At 36.7% G+C, this 16,056-nt stretch overlaps 1 protein-coding gene across 8 annotated transcripts in view; it reads left to right on the top strand.

The window, feature by feature from the left end:
- Positions 1-10,506, top strand: part of LOC127628420 (calmodulin-binding transcription activator 1-like) — a 588,851-nt gene extending 578,345 nt beyond the window's left edge. For 3 of the 8 annotated variants that reach the window (XM_052105154.1, XM_052105148.1, XM_052105153.1), the window contains 5 exons: positions 261-281; positions 2,815-3,014; positions 3,699-3,773; positions 4,350-4,380; positions 6,061-10,506. In XM_052105154.1, the coding sequence (XP_051961114.1) occupies positions 261-281; positions 2,815-3,014; positions 3,699-3,773; positions 4,350-4,380; positions 6,061-6,093 (360 nt within the window). In that variant the 3' untranslated portion in view covers positions 6,094-10,506. The remainder of the gene's footprint in view (positions 1-260; positions 282-2,814; positions 3,015-3,698; positions 3,774-4,349; positions 4,381-6,060) is intronic. The other 5 variants (XM_052105152.1, XM_052105149.1, XM_052105156.1 and 2 more) reach the window with 3 other exon arrangements.
- Positions 10,507-16,056: the final 5,550 nt, after the last annotated feature.

Raw genomic sequence — 16,056 nt, 5'->3', positions numbered from 1 at the left:
GCCTAAATGCAACTTTTAGACAGTCAAAGTGCTGGCACCAGTTTACTTGCATTATAAGGAAATGAAAGAGCTGTGTCTTCTAAAAATCCTAATTTGTGTTCTGCTGAAGAAAGACAGTCATACACATCTGGTATGGCATCAGGGTAAGTGAATAATGAGAGAATTTTCATTTTTGGGTGAACTATCCCTTTAAGAGCTCTCAACAGCATGGTCATAGAGTTTCTTATTTATCACAATTCTATTTTTTGTTCCTTTACAAGCTAACATGGATAGCCTTGAAGGTAACTTGATTTGTATTGATTATGCATTATGTAAAGCAAATTATTATTTTTAGGGATGTCCCGATGTTGATAACGGAATTGTGTCTGATCCAGCGCTCTTGTACTTGTGCAGATTTCCCGCAGATCCTTAAAAATTTTTCACATTTCTTCAATTCAGTTTTCAGGTCATAACAAGTCTTAAATATCAGAAAAGATAGAACAAAAGTCTTAATTATAATTTAAAGAGGTCTTAAATTTGGGGGTGGAAATACAGGAAACGTGATATGACCTAATGTGATTATCAAACTTCAAAAGAATAATATCTAATTAAATAAATTAATGTGCTGCATCTTTCAGAGTAAAAACGTGGCACTGTTGTATTTTGTCAAAGCACGCGGTGGCTTGTGAGTGTTTCCAGCTGTTGCACAGCAGTTCGCAATCATTAGGACATATCGTAAATGTATGACAAGGGGTCACTAATGATCAACTGTTGATGATGATGATGATGAAGTGTTGATGAAATATGACAATGTTCACTTTTAATTGTTATATTGTAATACTTAGTAGATTATTGTAGGAGTGCACATTGTATTTCCCTTATCTGTTTGAATAAGCAGCTGGAAGCAGTGAAGCATATACATTTCAAAATAAGAGTCCCTAGTGTATTTCAGCCTTTAAAGTTAAAAGTTCCCCACTATGAATCAGAACCTTTTTTTCCCCCCTGGTTATTGGTATTTTGGTTGCATGAAAACTGCATCTGAACTGTAATTCAGTATGGACTCTTGTAGCCTGTCTGGCCCTGCCCATCGCAGGAAGGGAAGACTAAAAACATTACATTTAGGCTACCAAATTTTAAAAACTATTGGCAGATTAATTGCCTTTCAACACATTATCGTATCAGCAACCATCCAATATCGATCAATATCGGTCGACCTCTAATTTGTATTTATTTTTATAGTGGTACATAAACCAATTTTAATATGAGATATTTGTGGAAAACATATCTTGAGTAATTTAAACTTGCATATACTCTACCGTGTTTTACTGATAAGCTATGTTAAGGCAATTTTGAATGTGTGACTCTGCCTGTTTAAGTTAGATTATGTGATACATTATTTATTATGAGATTGTATTGGTTTGTTTTGGTATGGGATACAGTATTCATTTTATTTGTTCAGGTCTTGTAAAAACTCTGCTGCAACCCTGTTGTGCTTGTTAAAAATGCCCCGATACCAAAAACTGGCATATGAATGTTATTCCGTAAACATTGGGTTTTGATCCTTAAACTTAGTACCTGCATAGGCAGCTGTCTTCTATGGCAGCATCCTAAAAAAAATGGGGAGTTTCGACTCACAACTGATTTCTGTACAGGTGACGTGAGAGAAACAACACAATCCTTAAATGAGCATAAATACGCACACATTTTTGGTAACAGAATGTTACCTTAGAATTTGGCCAAAACAAGACATAAGGCAGCATAATTAAGATACCTACCTTTTGGAAAAGCCTTGAAGTGTTGAAGTGTGCCTAGGATGTCTTAAAATGCTGCCTCCAGAGGACGCTCACAAGGTTTTGAAACAGACCCATTCAGTGCAAACATTAAAATCCAGTTATGTCCTAGTCTGAGTATTAAACCACAAAGGCTGCAATAATTATATAGTTTGCATGTGCTGCGTGCTTCAAATGATAGTGCTTGTGAATGTGTGGCGCCGGTGTGGTGCCGACACTGGCTTTATACTTTTTAGAGCTCCCTGGCTCATTCATGGAAAACACCATCATGAGAATTGCACACTCTGTTTGTAGCAGATGACAGAGAGTAGAGCGCTAATTCACTTTGTAGCGCTAGGCACATATAAACTACATATTTATTCAATTATATAGCAGCCTTTTACGGTTTAATAATCATTGGATTACGTAGCGAAGTGAGAAGGAAGTGTTTTTTTCCAGAAGTGAGAAGCTACCGTCAAAACACAGAAACGGAAGGGCCTTCAATCCAAAATAAAAGCTTCCACCAAAATAAAGCTAAATTTCAAATGAAAAAAGTATGACAGAATTATATCACTTCTGTGTAGTTATGTAATATTCACTGTTAATACTATTACTTATAATAATAATAATAGTAATAATAATAATCTTTGATGTTTTGTTATGATTGTGCTATGAGTATCTGTATAAAAGCACTTTGTTTGAAATAAATAATACAACATTAAGTTTAAAAATGTATTGTTCTATTTTCATTTGAGTTAAGTTTGAATTAATTAATTGATTTAGTGATTATTTGGTGATAAAATTAAAATGTACTGTTGAAATGGAATTTAAAACAAAAAAACAAAACAAAAAACAGGTATCAGTATTGGTGAGTTCTCATACTCATTCTCCAAAACAATTGTATCGGGACATCCCTAATGATTATTAGATTAAATAAATAAAATTAAAAAAGCTTAAAAAGTTCCTTTTTCTTCTTTTTTGTGAACTATCCCTTGAATAGCAAGAAAAGTCAAATAGGTAACAAGTATTCTTTCTTAATTGTCTTCTGTTTGTGTGTATGTGTCAGTATGCACTTTATAAGAAGATGACGCAGGCCGCCATCCTTATCCAGAGTAAGTTCCGCAGTTACCACGAGCAGAAGAAGTTCCAGCAGAGTCGGCGGGCGGCCATGCTAATCCAACAATGCTACCGCAGCTACAGAGAGTTTGGTCGGCTGAGGCCTCACCACCGAGTGGCTACTGCTGCCTTGGTCCAGCACAAACTCAGGTACCTCACACCTGTAACCAGAAACATTATAAGGGGAAGGAGAAATCGCATAGAAAAATGTATGGGCAAAATTGTAATACTCAATGTGGCAGCTGTATTGTCAGAATAAAGTTAAAGAGCTAATCACTTTTTTGCTGGATTTTATTTAATCTAGAAAACACATGCACTGAAACAGCCTGTAAAAAATTTTTTAGCATGTTTTGAGCTAAATACATCAAATTTATGATACCATTGTTTGTCAGATTGTATTGCTGATTTAAAAATATGTTTTTGAAACGTAATCATGACAAAAAAAAAAATTGGTCTTTCCCCATTCAAGCAGATAGAAGCTGTACTTGTATGCCTATTTCCTTTATAAAAGATCCGACCAAAGATTGTTACCAAGATGAGTGAACAGTCTTACCTTAAAGGGGTATAACTTCTTTGTGTTCTGAAATATTGTGCTACCTCAGCACTCCAATTTATTGCTGAGATAAATAGCTCCCTCATAAAGTCATCCAAAATTATTTCACTTCAACTTGTGTTTGATGTACCGTAGTAAGCCAGTACCTATTATGAATGTATTCTGGGTGGCATACTGTTCTGAGCTTTGCCCTACAAGACATTTAGTTAATGTACAAGATGTAATGTGCAAAATTAAATGCACTGAATCGTACAAGATTGATGGTGATGTTTCTGTTTCAGAAGCAGTCTGCTCACCAAGAGGCAGGATCAGGCCGCCCGCAAGATCATGAGGTTTCTCCGTCGCTGCCGCCACAGGTATTCTGCCTCTGCCGCATCACCCCTACTGGCCAAGCCATTGACCTTCTACCTGAAACACCCCCTGATACAAATACATGTTTGGTTTCCAGATGCACTTCATCAGAGTGGCTATACTGCCCTACAAAGCCAAAACGCAGTAGTCATACCAAATTTGCCACCTGTCTCACTCGAAATCTGAACATACTGTAGTTGAGCCAAACCCATCTGTCTCAGCAAAGGTCAGTCTAAGAGACCTGATTTCGGTTGTAACTCAGTTTTGATACATTGTGTAATTACTGCAGTTTGCCTTTGCAGGGCTAGTTAGTTTGCTGTTTTTGTTACAGAGGTGTGAAACAATATAATTTAGTTACTATGGGATAGCGACTCTAATTCTTTCTGTTTTCTTCTTCAAATGTATCGTTCATTAATTATGAGTGAGTGAGATAGTGAGCGGTCGACATGATTTCTTAGTAGTGACCCTCCCTTCCTTCCCTTCTCCTCCCTTCATTTGGCTCCTTTTCCTTGCCCTTTTTCCATTATAATATCTGCTGTGTGCTAATAGCTGTCTGGTGTTGTTTTGCTGTTAACGCTAAGCCCCTTGATGGATAATAGACTATTCAAGCGGGTGAGTGCAGCCTCAGCGATTGAGTATGTCTCCCTTTTTTCTGTCTCTCTCCCTTTCTTGCTCGTCTCACTCCCATACAAAGACCCCCCATCCCCTCTTGCTCTTCATCAATGTTGCCTGATGCCTGCTTGCATGACAGCTATCAACTGGAAGCACGGATGACTGAGATCAAAGGCCTCAAAATATGATCGGCCTGAGGATATGGTTGTGTCTTGCTATACACTAACTACTGTGATACCACATTAAACAAGCACCTTTTTCTCCTGTATAAACTGTTTAAGTTTTCTTTACATCTTTTGTTTGCGAAAAGGAAAGGATGAACGGAAGAACTGAAGGTTGTTTGATGTTAACTAGTGTATGTTGCATGATGATGATGATGATGACGATGATGGGTCTTGCTCTTTGACCATGAGGCATGCTGGGAGAAATGTGACTTGAGTGGGGAGAATGCGAGTCCAGTGTAAACTGGCTCCCTCTCTGGCTGTGTGTTTTGGTTCTGACTAGTTCTTCTTGCTCAAGCCTTTTTTATTGCACATGCTGCAGTGGGAACTGACGCTCTCTATACATGGATATTTCTGTTCTTGTTTCTCCCTTTATCTCACAATTGTTTGATTTTAGATAATGCATTCATTTAGTGTAGAACAAAACATAAATGCCTCCACACTTAAACGTCACCTGAATTAACATTTTCTAAGCGGTTTGAAGGAGTTCAGGAGAGAGCACATATTGTCAGAAGATTGAGCAGACAGCCTTAGTGTCTTGTCAAAGATGACAAGATGAAAAGCTTTCAGGGTTTCAGACCAAATTTATTTATTAAATGAAATGCAAACTATTTTAAGATTTTTGTCCTATATATCTACTTAGCAAAGTAACTTACAATGTGAGGCAAATAGGAAAATGGGGCAAATCATCCAGTGAAGATTTGCAAAGAACTTACCTTCACAGCCCAGCAAGAACAGTACAGGCTGCTTTGTGTTAATTGTAGAAATTATATATCAATGACTATAAAGCTATAAAATATACCAGTTCTAAAGAAAGATGTAATTAAACCACACTGCACACAGGATATACAATCTAACCAAATTCAAAAACTAGGGGTGAGAAATGCCAATGGGGTGAGAAATGTTTTTTCTTTTGAAGTAAGCTCATTTTTCTTACCACTTTGGCAAATAGTTTTTTCTTGTTTTAAGTATAAACTTTACAGATTTTTTTTAGATTTCTCTGAAAACTGTTAATATCTTGTTATTTTGCTTGTCAAGTAAATGCACTCTATCTTGTTTTAAGAATGTTTAAATATTTTTTGCTTGAAAATAAGGCAAAGATACTGAATAGTAAGTCTGATATGATAATAAGAAAATTATTTTTGCTGTGCAGTGCCATATTACTAAACGCATTTTTGAATATTTTAAAGGATTTAAAGGGATTTCCTGAAGTTTACCTGAACGTCAGCAGGTCAAATGCTGAAACAACGTGGGCATTTGAAAACAATTCAAGTTTATTGAACAGATACCTTAAATACTCAAAACAATGTCTGTAGGATCTGTCGTGGAAAACTGTCCTTGCACAACTGTTTTTTTTTTTTTTTTAACTAGGGCTTGGTCTTCTCTGCTAAAAAGATAAATGGTAAAAAGGACATGAGATGCTTCCCCTGATCCTAAATGCCTGTCTGGTCTTTTTCAGAGTGAGAGAATTGAGAAAGGCCAGGGAACATGAGAGCGTTCAGAAGAGCCCCCTCACAATGTGACATTACTCTCCAGACTCTTCTTTTCAATTTTTCTGTTTCAACCTGAGACGTTTTAAAAGAGGAAAAAAATAGCAAGAACACTGCAACTCTTAATATGACTGATAATTCTACAACTGCTACTATACAACATCATTTTTTTCATATCTCTTTATTCCTTCTATCTTTTATGAGGGAAAGAGCCAAACTCTGTGGAGCAAAACAGACATAAAAGATGTTGTTTTTGGAGGAACTACATTTGCTTCAGTGGCATTTTTTGCACTTTTTAAAGGATTGATTTGTCATTTTGGAGGAGTGTTTATGTTTGAAAAAGGGAAAGAATGCTGAATTGGACAGACAAAGTCCTACTCTTCAGTGGCTCATTGAAAGAAGATAGAAAGATGGTGACAAATATGGAGTCGACACAGAAACATGGCCGGGCCTGTTACAAGTGTATTACATAGTTTTGAAAAAATAGATGAAATTATACGTTTAATGGGTAAAATTGTTACCAAAAATGGTGAATAATTAATTGATTGATTTTTGTACAATTAAGCTTTAATTCACAGCCAGACAAATTAATCACAAACATCTTCCAGTCTGTCCATTATGGTCACCCGTCCTCTCCTAGCTACAAGGGGAATGGGCAGCTAATGAATGTAAGAGGGAAATTTGCAGGTGTGATGTGTCAAATTCAAATTTTATTTTGCTAACATTGCATATGTGCATAAAATCATGAACTACTTTCAAACTGATGATATCATCCATTGATTTATTCCACATTACTGTATCTCCAATGAATTATATGGTCAAAATCAACATCACCTCTAAAGCTTAATTCCATTTGTTAGCCTGTGCTAAGCCCAATGTTATCGAGTAAAGAAAAGTACAGTGTGGTGGATTGCTCTAGGCAGATCTTGTCTTACTTGAAACTAAGCCACTGTCTTTTTGTTCATATTGTTTCAAACTCCAAATTATGTACTGGAGACACCAAAAGACACCATTACCTCTGCCCATAATTTACAATTGGCAAGTTAGTTATAGGCTTCTTTGTTCCTTTACCGAATACTTTCAGGCTTGTAATGGTCATCGGTGAAGCTTTTGTTTGGCTAAAAAATAACTTCAGAGGTCTTTTCAAGCCTTTAAAATGACAATTACATGCATTGCCTTGATATCTTTCACATACTTTGAAGAAATCCCATGGCCGGAGTAAGACAAATCCATATTTTTGACAACTGTGCGGTTCCTGTACATAATGTGGTTTGCTGGTACATGAGTGGGATTGTATCTTAGAAATATATTATTTTACTCATCAAAAGGGATCAAAACAGATTAGCATCAAAATCTGAATATTTGTATAGTTTTCTTTGAATGCCTAAGAAGTATGGTTGTATTGTTTGTACATAGTGTAAATACCTGGGATAAAGACAAGCTGCTGTATGTGCATGACAGGATGAACAAAAATACAAAAAAGAAGCATTAGTGGCTATTCAAGCCATTCAAGTACACTATAAGAGTATTTTATTTTCCTTTGACTGTTCTTGAGAAGAACATTTTGCTGAAGCATGACTTTCCTGCGATTATGAAAAATACTGTATTTACGAGGTAAATTATCATTAGGCAAAAAGGTTATGTTTACATTTGTTTGTTTGTTTGTTTTCGGGGCTACCAAGAATCGTTTTGCCAATGATGCCAAGTAAAGTGAATGCTACTGCTTAACACAGGACGCTTTCTGAACTGATAATCATGTGGAACAATGTGATCAAATTCACCTCCATTCAATGGCATAACCAGTCAACACAGAAAGGGTCTCAGGTCATGGTGTATTTCAAAAAGGATTTTTAAGTTTCTCACATATCCCATTTAGTTTTTGTATTTATTTATTTATTTATTTATTTATTTTATATTTTTTTTTTTTAATTATTGTCAGTACTTTTGTAATGTCAATGAGATTAGATTTAGTTTTTTGGTATGTATGGGTTCTTCAGAAATAGTGGCACTAACTCCAGCTTTAAGTGCAAAGGTTTGATTTATTTATTTATTTTTCAACAAGATGTGCACAAAACCTTTTAAGCTGACAGTTAAGACCTAGAGTAAACAGTTTATCTTTCTCACATACAGTAAGCTAAAACAAAGATGCTGAAGCTACACTTCTACACTAAATGAACAACAAGAGAAGAGATTTCCTGTTATGCATGTAAACTGGATTCTTTTGGTTATAAATACGTTGCCATCGAGTGGCCGATGACCTCCAAGATCAATACATTTTGCCAGTGTTGCGGTGGCTTTTGAAAATGATTACATATTCGCAAAGAAATTAGTAAATATATGAATATGTGTGTTATGAGACCTGAAAAGTTCCAGTTCAATTTCCCCTCATGTTCAATTGTTAAAATGCGTTGGAAGTGCCTGATCATGTTCTAATTCCAGCGAGCAGTGTGTCTGCATGTACGGTTTATAAGGGAATAACTGGCATTAGCAAGAAGTCAATTACGTCCATTTTGCTTCATGCTGAAATTCCATTATTTAACTTGTTTTCCTTGGGGTTTTTTGTCCATACCTGCTCAAGTAAACCTGTTTCATTTTAATGCACCAAGAATTGATGGGTTTGTCATAGCTCATGTCCTCTATCGGAACTGCCAGATGAACCCACAAGGACTGCAGATTTTAGTCCTGTGTTTCTTGCCTTGCATTCATCATTCCGGTAGCAGTTTTAAGTTGTCAGCTGATGCACTGTGGCGGCAACTTGAGTCTTATTATGCTTGCATGGGTAACATAGATAACCAGGTGGCTAAACCACCCAAAGCATGCTTATTTTTGTAGATTTGGTAGTCAGGTAGACTTGTTGAAGAAATGCGTTCTGTAAAGCAGATGGTTTCATGGTTTGCAGAACTTCTTAAGAATGAGGGCTTCTAAATGGACAGCAGACACAACTTGCAGTACAAAATCATCAGTACTCGTACTTACAGGGCCGTCATGAATCATTTTTTTAATTTTTTTTTTATTCGTAATAGGGATTGAATTCAGTTTCACTCCACTTTACTCCATTGACATTTTATTTCTACAACATCATAACCACAAACAAAAAAAACAGGTCAAAACGTGTACCTCAAACACACCACAGAACTGTTTCCATATCCACGTTAAAGTGTCCATGGCACTAGTACAGTTGAAACCTCGGGTGTGAATCTCGCCGCTCACTGTCGAGTTCACTTTTGTAACTTAACTCAGGTGCCAAACCGGAGAAAGGGAAGTGGAGCAGGTAACTTGAGAATTAGCTGCTACTTATTGGGAAATGAGCCAGTCCATCCTGATCAAATGACTGTGATTCTGAATATGTCATGCTTTTTTTTTTTTTTTTAAATCAACTATGTGAGCTGAGTTGACATACAGAAGAAACTTCCATTGCCCCTGAAACAGAGTGGCATTGGTGTTGTAAGAGTGCTCAAGTCCATTAAAATGGAATAGGTCCGTATAAATGTGTCACATTCTGTATTAACTGTATAAACACACTGCCGTGGATATACTGTATCACAATAATGAAATGAAGTGCTGCTCACATCTAACCATTATGATAGCCATAGATATGCGTTTTAATAAGAAGAATAGATGTAGTTTATAATTACCAGACAATAACCTCATTTGGTTGCATACGGGTTCATTTTGAGAGTTCTACTTTAATTGTATCACAGATACCTCTTCATTTTTGTTTTTCTATCACATCACCAACTTCCTAGAGAGACTGGCTTTGCTCCTTTTCTTTTTACTGCTTACCATTTTTTAGAAAGGTAGACACAGGGAAAACAGGGCCCACCAAGTTTTACCACTAGTGGACACTGAGCAATAAGCAATTCCTGAAGTGGAGAACTGTAGACTTAATGAGGACAGTGACCTGTTGGATATTCGTAGCTGATTTACTCTCATGCAAATGGCAGTATTGTGAGATTAGAATGCAGTAGTTTAAGGACAGTGCTTATATAACACCCTTCATGGAACTGCACGTTTTCATCCCTCTCAAACACAGAAAATAGTGGTCCTGCTTTTATTACAAGCTACACTTAGGGCTCTACACTTTGCATGTTAAACTAGTGTTAGATCTACTTTCATCTCCTCTCTTGCTGTCTTTCTCTCTGTCTTTTCCAGTTATGTAGCCCTCTCCCTTCCAAGTACCCCTACTGAGTTCTGCCCCTTTTCCTTTTCTTTTTTAAATGTCTGTTTTTCTTCCCTCCCCTGGTTTAAACAATTTATTTTTGTAAATGTGCATGTTAAAGAGACACTGAATCGGTGGATATGTTAAAAAAAGAGAATTCAGCTGCTGAAGCCATGCAAAATGTTTTGAATTGCCCTTAAAATATGAAAGATGTTTTCTGAATGCTTTATATTCTCTCTGCTGTAAAAATAATAAAAGGAGAAAACTTAAGAAAAGGCTTGTTTTCACATTGTTTTAATTCATTAAAGTTTCAAGTCATTTTTTATTTACTTTAAACTTGACTATATAAGCAAATGTATTGATTGCATGTCAGGTTGAATGTATTTGTTGGCTCAGTAGAGCCACCTGTTGGTCACTGCAGCAAGTGACTTATTATTATATATATTTTTAGAAGATATTACAGTATGAAGACAGTTTTAGGTCTACGCTACATGATGACAGTGGTGTTGAGGTATGAAATAGTTTAAAGGGATTTTACAGGTCCAATACAAGTTAAGCTCAATCGACAGCATTCGTGGCATAATGTTAATTACTTTTTAAAAAACGTCGAAGTTACAGTGAGGCATTTACAACGGAAGTGAATTTGGCCCATTTTTAGAGGGTTTAAAGGCAGAAATGTGAAGCTTATGAATTTTTCAAAGCATTGACATTCATTCTTCTGTTAAATCTTGTATATTATTTGAGCTGTAAAGTAAATTCAATTTAAATTGTCATTTTTGAGAATTTCAGGGTTTATGGCATTAGGTAACAAAGTTGTAAAATTGGATATAACTAGACAGAATAAGTTTGTTAACTGTTAACACACATAGTGTTTAAGTCTTGTGGCTATAATTTTGAAACAGTGAGTATTTTAATATTTACGGATTGGCCCCATTCACTTCCATTGTAAGTGCCTCACTGTACCCCTTTTTTTTTTTTTAAGAAAACTGGGGATTTAAAAATTATTTTTTATTGTAATTAACATTATGCCACAAATAATGTTGATTGAGCTTAAGTTTTATTGATCCCGGAATATTTCTTTAAGGTCATGATAATTAAAAGGAAACTCTAGGGAAAATCTACACGTCATGGGCTGACAGGTTGAACAGACACACCTCTCTCTACGCACCCAATCAGAAGCTTTTCCCTCTAGTCAAAATATGTATAAATGGAGCTCACCTCATGCAGAACACAGGGAATCAGATACAGCTGCACCATTATGTGTAGCGTTCTCCATCCGCCTCCCCGGTACCACCTGCCTAGATCAGCTTTATGGGTGCTTTTTCTTGATGTTTGTACTTTAGCAGCAGCATGTTCCTTCTGTCTCTGCAGCATCATGTTTCCGTGCCAACAGCAGCAGCATATTGACTCATGTCAAACAGCAGCAGCATGCATGAAGCAGAACTAGTCCATCAAGACCACTTCTTCTCCACTGTCATTACCGTCAATACAAATCTTTAGTCTATTTCCGAGAGTTGTCCTAAGTGAAATATAGTAATGCTATAATCCCCCCCTGACTAATCAAGAATTATTGGTTGTCCATGGGCTTTTATATACACTGTAATAAATGTCTGTATTTTTTACGGTAAAAGACTGTAAAAATGCTAAGGGGAAAAAATGTTAATTGATTGAGTATAACTGTAAAATTTTAATATATTATAATATAAGAACATATAGTACTTTTTAGAATAAAACATTTGTTAAAAATATACATTGTTTAAAAAGGGAGTAAATTATTAAAATTACAGTGAAAAACAATAATCGTGTTCCCACAATTCCCTGTATGGCCCATCATAATTCATTATATTTTATGGGAATAATTATGTTTCTTCTTATTTTTAATATCAGTTACATACACTGGGGTGTTCTGTTTTATATTTGATGTTTAGTTCATGTTTGCTGCATTATTTAAATCTCACATGTGTACCCTGATGGTGACTGTCTCTACATTTATTGGTGTTTGCTCCTGGAAGAGCCACGATTGATGAACTTCATGTCATCATGTGCACTTCTGTAATTTTTTAGGGTGATTAACAATAACTTATTTAAAAATAAAATTACAACAGAATTAAACTGTAAAATGTACAGGTTGTTCTGTAAAGTTGTTTAAATGTTTACTGTATTTGTTTTACATAATTATTCTGGCAACAACAGTTTTTTTGTTTTGTTTTTTTGTAAAAACAACAGGATTATTTTTACGGTGTAGGGTTAGTGAATAGACAAGTGGTTAGAGTTGGGGTACTCAAGTTCGGGCTCGAGTCCAAGTCATGAGTTCAATTTTAATGGACTTGGACTTGTCATGGCATTTTTACTCGGACTCGAGCCTTTAGGACTCGGTACTTGTAGCCGAGGCTATGGCACTGGTGATGCAATGACAAACAAACAAGCAAACAAATAACGTAAAATAGGGTTCAGACCTGAAAAATGCGTACGGCTGGGATTTCAAAATTGCCTCTAAATGTTGGGGATTTGGTTTGTCATCATATTGATGTGCTCTCTACAGTTAGTACTATCATACATTCTGTGTATTTGATACTGTGCATCAGTTTTCACACTTATGTGTGATTATTCTGGCTGAGAGAATCAGCGCACACTCTTTCAAAGTACTTTTTTGTAATTAACATTTTTTTATTGATTCAAAGAAAAATCCCAACAGAGAAAAACACAACACATACACACCAAATCAACATTTAACTTTTAACTCCCACTAATATCCCTCCCCAAACACCAACCACACCCTTATAATACACACTCAAACTAACTAACCAAAAAAATTATACTAATTTTTAAATAAATAAACTATATAATAAACATACAGAATTTTACTAATCTTCTCTCTCCCATCCTTTCATCGAGAATCCCCCAAAACTGCCAAATACCTAACCCACTTTCTGAAAAACTCCCCAAACCCCAGCCTCCTACCTTCCACCTCCTCAAAAGCTGCCACCTTCCCCATCTCTGCACACCACTATGGAAATGATGGCGCTCTGTTCGACTTCCAACCCCTTAAAATAATTTGTTTGCAAATCATAATACTAGTCAGAAATCAATTTTTTATATATGTGTCCCCCAATGACTGCTCCATCGCCCAAAATACAAAGTCTGGGGCAAAGTAAAATATGAGTGCCCAAAATGTCACACAAATAACTCTGAACCTTCAACCAAATATCTTGGTTTTTAAGACACCCACAAAAGACATGGGTTGTGTCTCCAACTTCTGACTGGCATCGACAGCAGGTGGGTTTGTTTTAAGACCAAGCCTATATAATCTATGTAAAATTGCATAAGGCAAACCCTATCATCTCTAAATGCAGACTTGACATTTCTTAGAATCCTAGCCCACACTCCTTCCTCCAAAAACAAGTTCAAATCTTTCTCCCATAATCTCTTGATTGAATTTAAAGCTCCGTCTCCCAAACTCTGAATTAGCAGGGAGTAATACACTGATGCCTCTTGACCTTTTCCAAATGCAGTATTCACCTCACCCAGAGTATCTGCCGCTTTGGGGGGGGAGGGGTGTATGCTACTCCAAAAAACAGTACAGAGCAGGTGGTGCAGCTGTAAATACCTAAAGAACTGAGATCTGGAAATCCCAAAATGATGAAACAATTTCTCAAAAGATCTCAATATTCCACTCTCATACAAGTCACCAAGTGTAGTAACATTCCTCACAATCCACTCTGACCAGCAGAAAGGGGACTTATTAATACGTAATGTAGGGTTCAGCCATATGTTTGAGGCAACATTTAAATAAATGTCTGAATTAAACACTCTGGACACTTTTGTCCAAACCACGTGCAAATGGGATATAACGGAGTGTGACTTAACTTCTCCGGTTAGTTGGATAGAAAGGCTTTGCAATGCCGAAATAGGGGCAAGTACTTCCTGTTCAATACGAAACCAGGGAGGGGCTCTCTCAGGAGTAAGTGACCAATGAACCGAATGCAAAATAATAAAACAAAATCTTGGGTAGGCCTAGCCCACCTTTGTCAATCGGCCTATGTAATTTGTTGAAATATAATCAGGAACGTTCACCATTCCAAATGAAGGACTTCTTTATGCCCTCAAATTGCTTGAAATAAGAGAGGATGACATCTACAGGGAGAGATTGTAGCAGGTAGTTGAATTTTGGAATACAATTCATTTAAATAACATTAACCTTCCCAATCATAGATAAATGTAATGAAGCGCACCTGCTCTTACTTGAGCCAGCAATAAAGAAAGCATGTCCACCCCATATCTTCCTAAAATTTTCAGCTTCCTGTGGGGAAAGATGTGTTTATTGAAGAAACACTATATCATATTTCTCACATTTAAGAAAAGAAATAACCTTCCTTCTTTTTGTGGGGTGCCCCAGACCGTTCACATTCCACGCGGAGAAAGACAATCCACTTATATTAGCATTTGACATTTTGACATATTAGAAAAAATAGATTGTGTCAAAAATAAAATTATAAAGACCACATTCCAACATTAGTGCCACAGTCAGACCCCAAACTTCCCCCAGAACCAAACAAACAGAAAAAAGAAAAACATTGGCGATGCTAATGCGCACGTTGTACATTTCCAACCGGCGTCCATCCCTCTAAATTCAAAAAGTCCATGGACGCTTACGAGAGCCCCTGCATCAACTTTGCCGTCGGATTGCTCAAGTCCTGTGCTTCTGTACAAATTTTGAGAGGCACAATTATATAACAGAAAATAATCGATAAAACAAACTCCAGCCAATAGGCAGGATAAACACAAAGAATGTGTACTGTAGATTCATTCACAAAACTGTCTCGAAGGTGTATTCCTCCACAAAACAAATTCCAGCCGCTAGCACAACCAGCACATAATAAATTAAATAGAAAATATCTATTTTTTAAATAAATCCATTCAGTTTCCTCAGACAGTCAAACAAATGTTCAGTGAGCTGGCTGCTTTATAAGTGCAGCAGATGCCCTAATCCTTCCAATGTCCTGCAAAAAATACTCCACAAAACAAACTCCAGCCAATAAAGAGGCATAAACACAATATTGTCCACATATTGTCCTGAAGGAGTGTTATTCCATTAAACAAACTCCAGCTGTTAGGTGGAACCAGCACAAAAATAAACAAAAATGGCACCCAGATTCCTCAGACTGTCAAGTGTATGCTCAGTGAGATGAGCTCACTTGGGGGCCACATGAGAAACACACCATGACTTCCTCACCCCATTGTCTCTATGAAAGACAGTGCTTGCTGTGGGCATATAAATATTTTGCGGCCATCCTTAGAATCTATTCTCATGTTGGCCGGGAATATCAGAGCAAAGGCGATCTTCAGTTGATGTAAGAGTTTCTTGCATTCCTTGAATCAATCACATTTCTCTCGTCAAATCCACAAATTCTGGGAACAAGCAAATGTTGAGATTCTTCCAAGAAAGCTTTCCTTTGCTCCTTGCATCGCAAAACACAAGATCTTTAGCGGATGATCTCAGAAATTTGGCCAGAATTGATCAGGCCTGTCCCTCAGCCGATCTGCAAGCTGGGACCCTTTGAGCTCACTCGATTTTCAGCTTGTGGCTTGTTATGTCGAGCAGACATGGAAAGAGCTCATCTAGGAATTTCACCATATTTCTGCCTTCTTCATGCTCAGGATTTCCAAAAATTTGGACGTTGTTTTGCCAATTCTGATTCTCCAAATCCTCCAGTTTTTCCCAAAAGTGTTCCAAGTCTATCTTGGTCGCTAGCGAATTAGCAGGTAATTCCCTCTCCAATGACTCCAGATAATCGATCTGCCTCTC

The sequence above is a fragment of the Xyrauchen texanus genome, chromosome 35, assembly GCF_025860055.1.
Source record: "Xyrauchen texanus isolate HMW12.3.18 chromosome 35, RBS_HiC_50CHRs, whole genome shotgun sequence".
Classification (NCBI taxonomy): Eukaryota; Metazoa; Chordata; class Actinopteri; order Cypriniformes; family Catostomidae; genus Xyrauchen; species Xyrauchen texanus.
The sequence above is the reverse complement of the archived record's forward strand: the minus strand, read 5'-3'. Positions and strand labels throughout refer to the sequence as shown.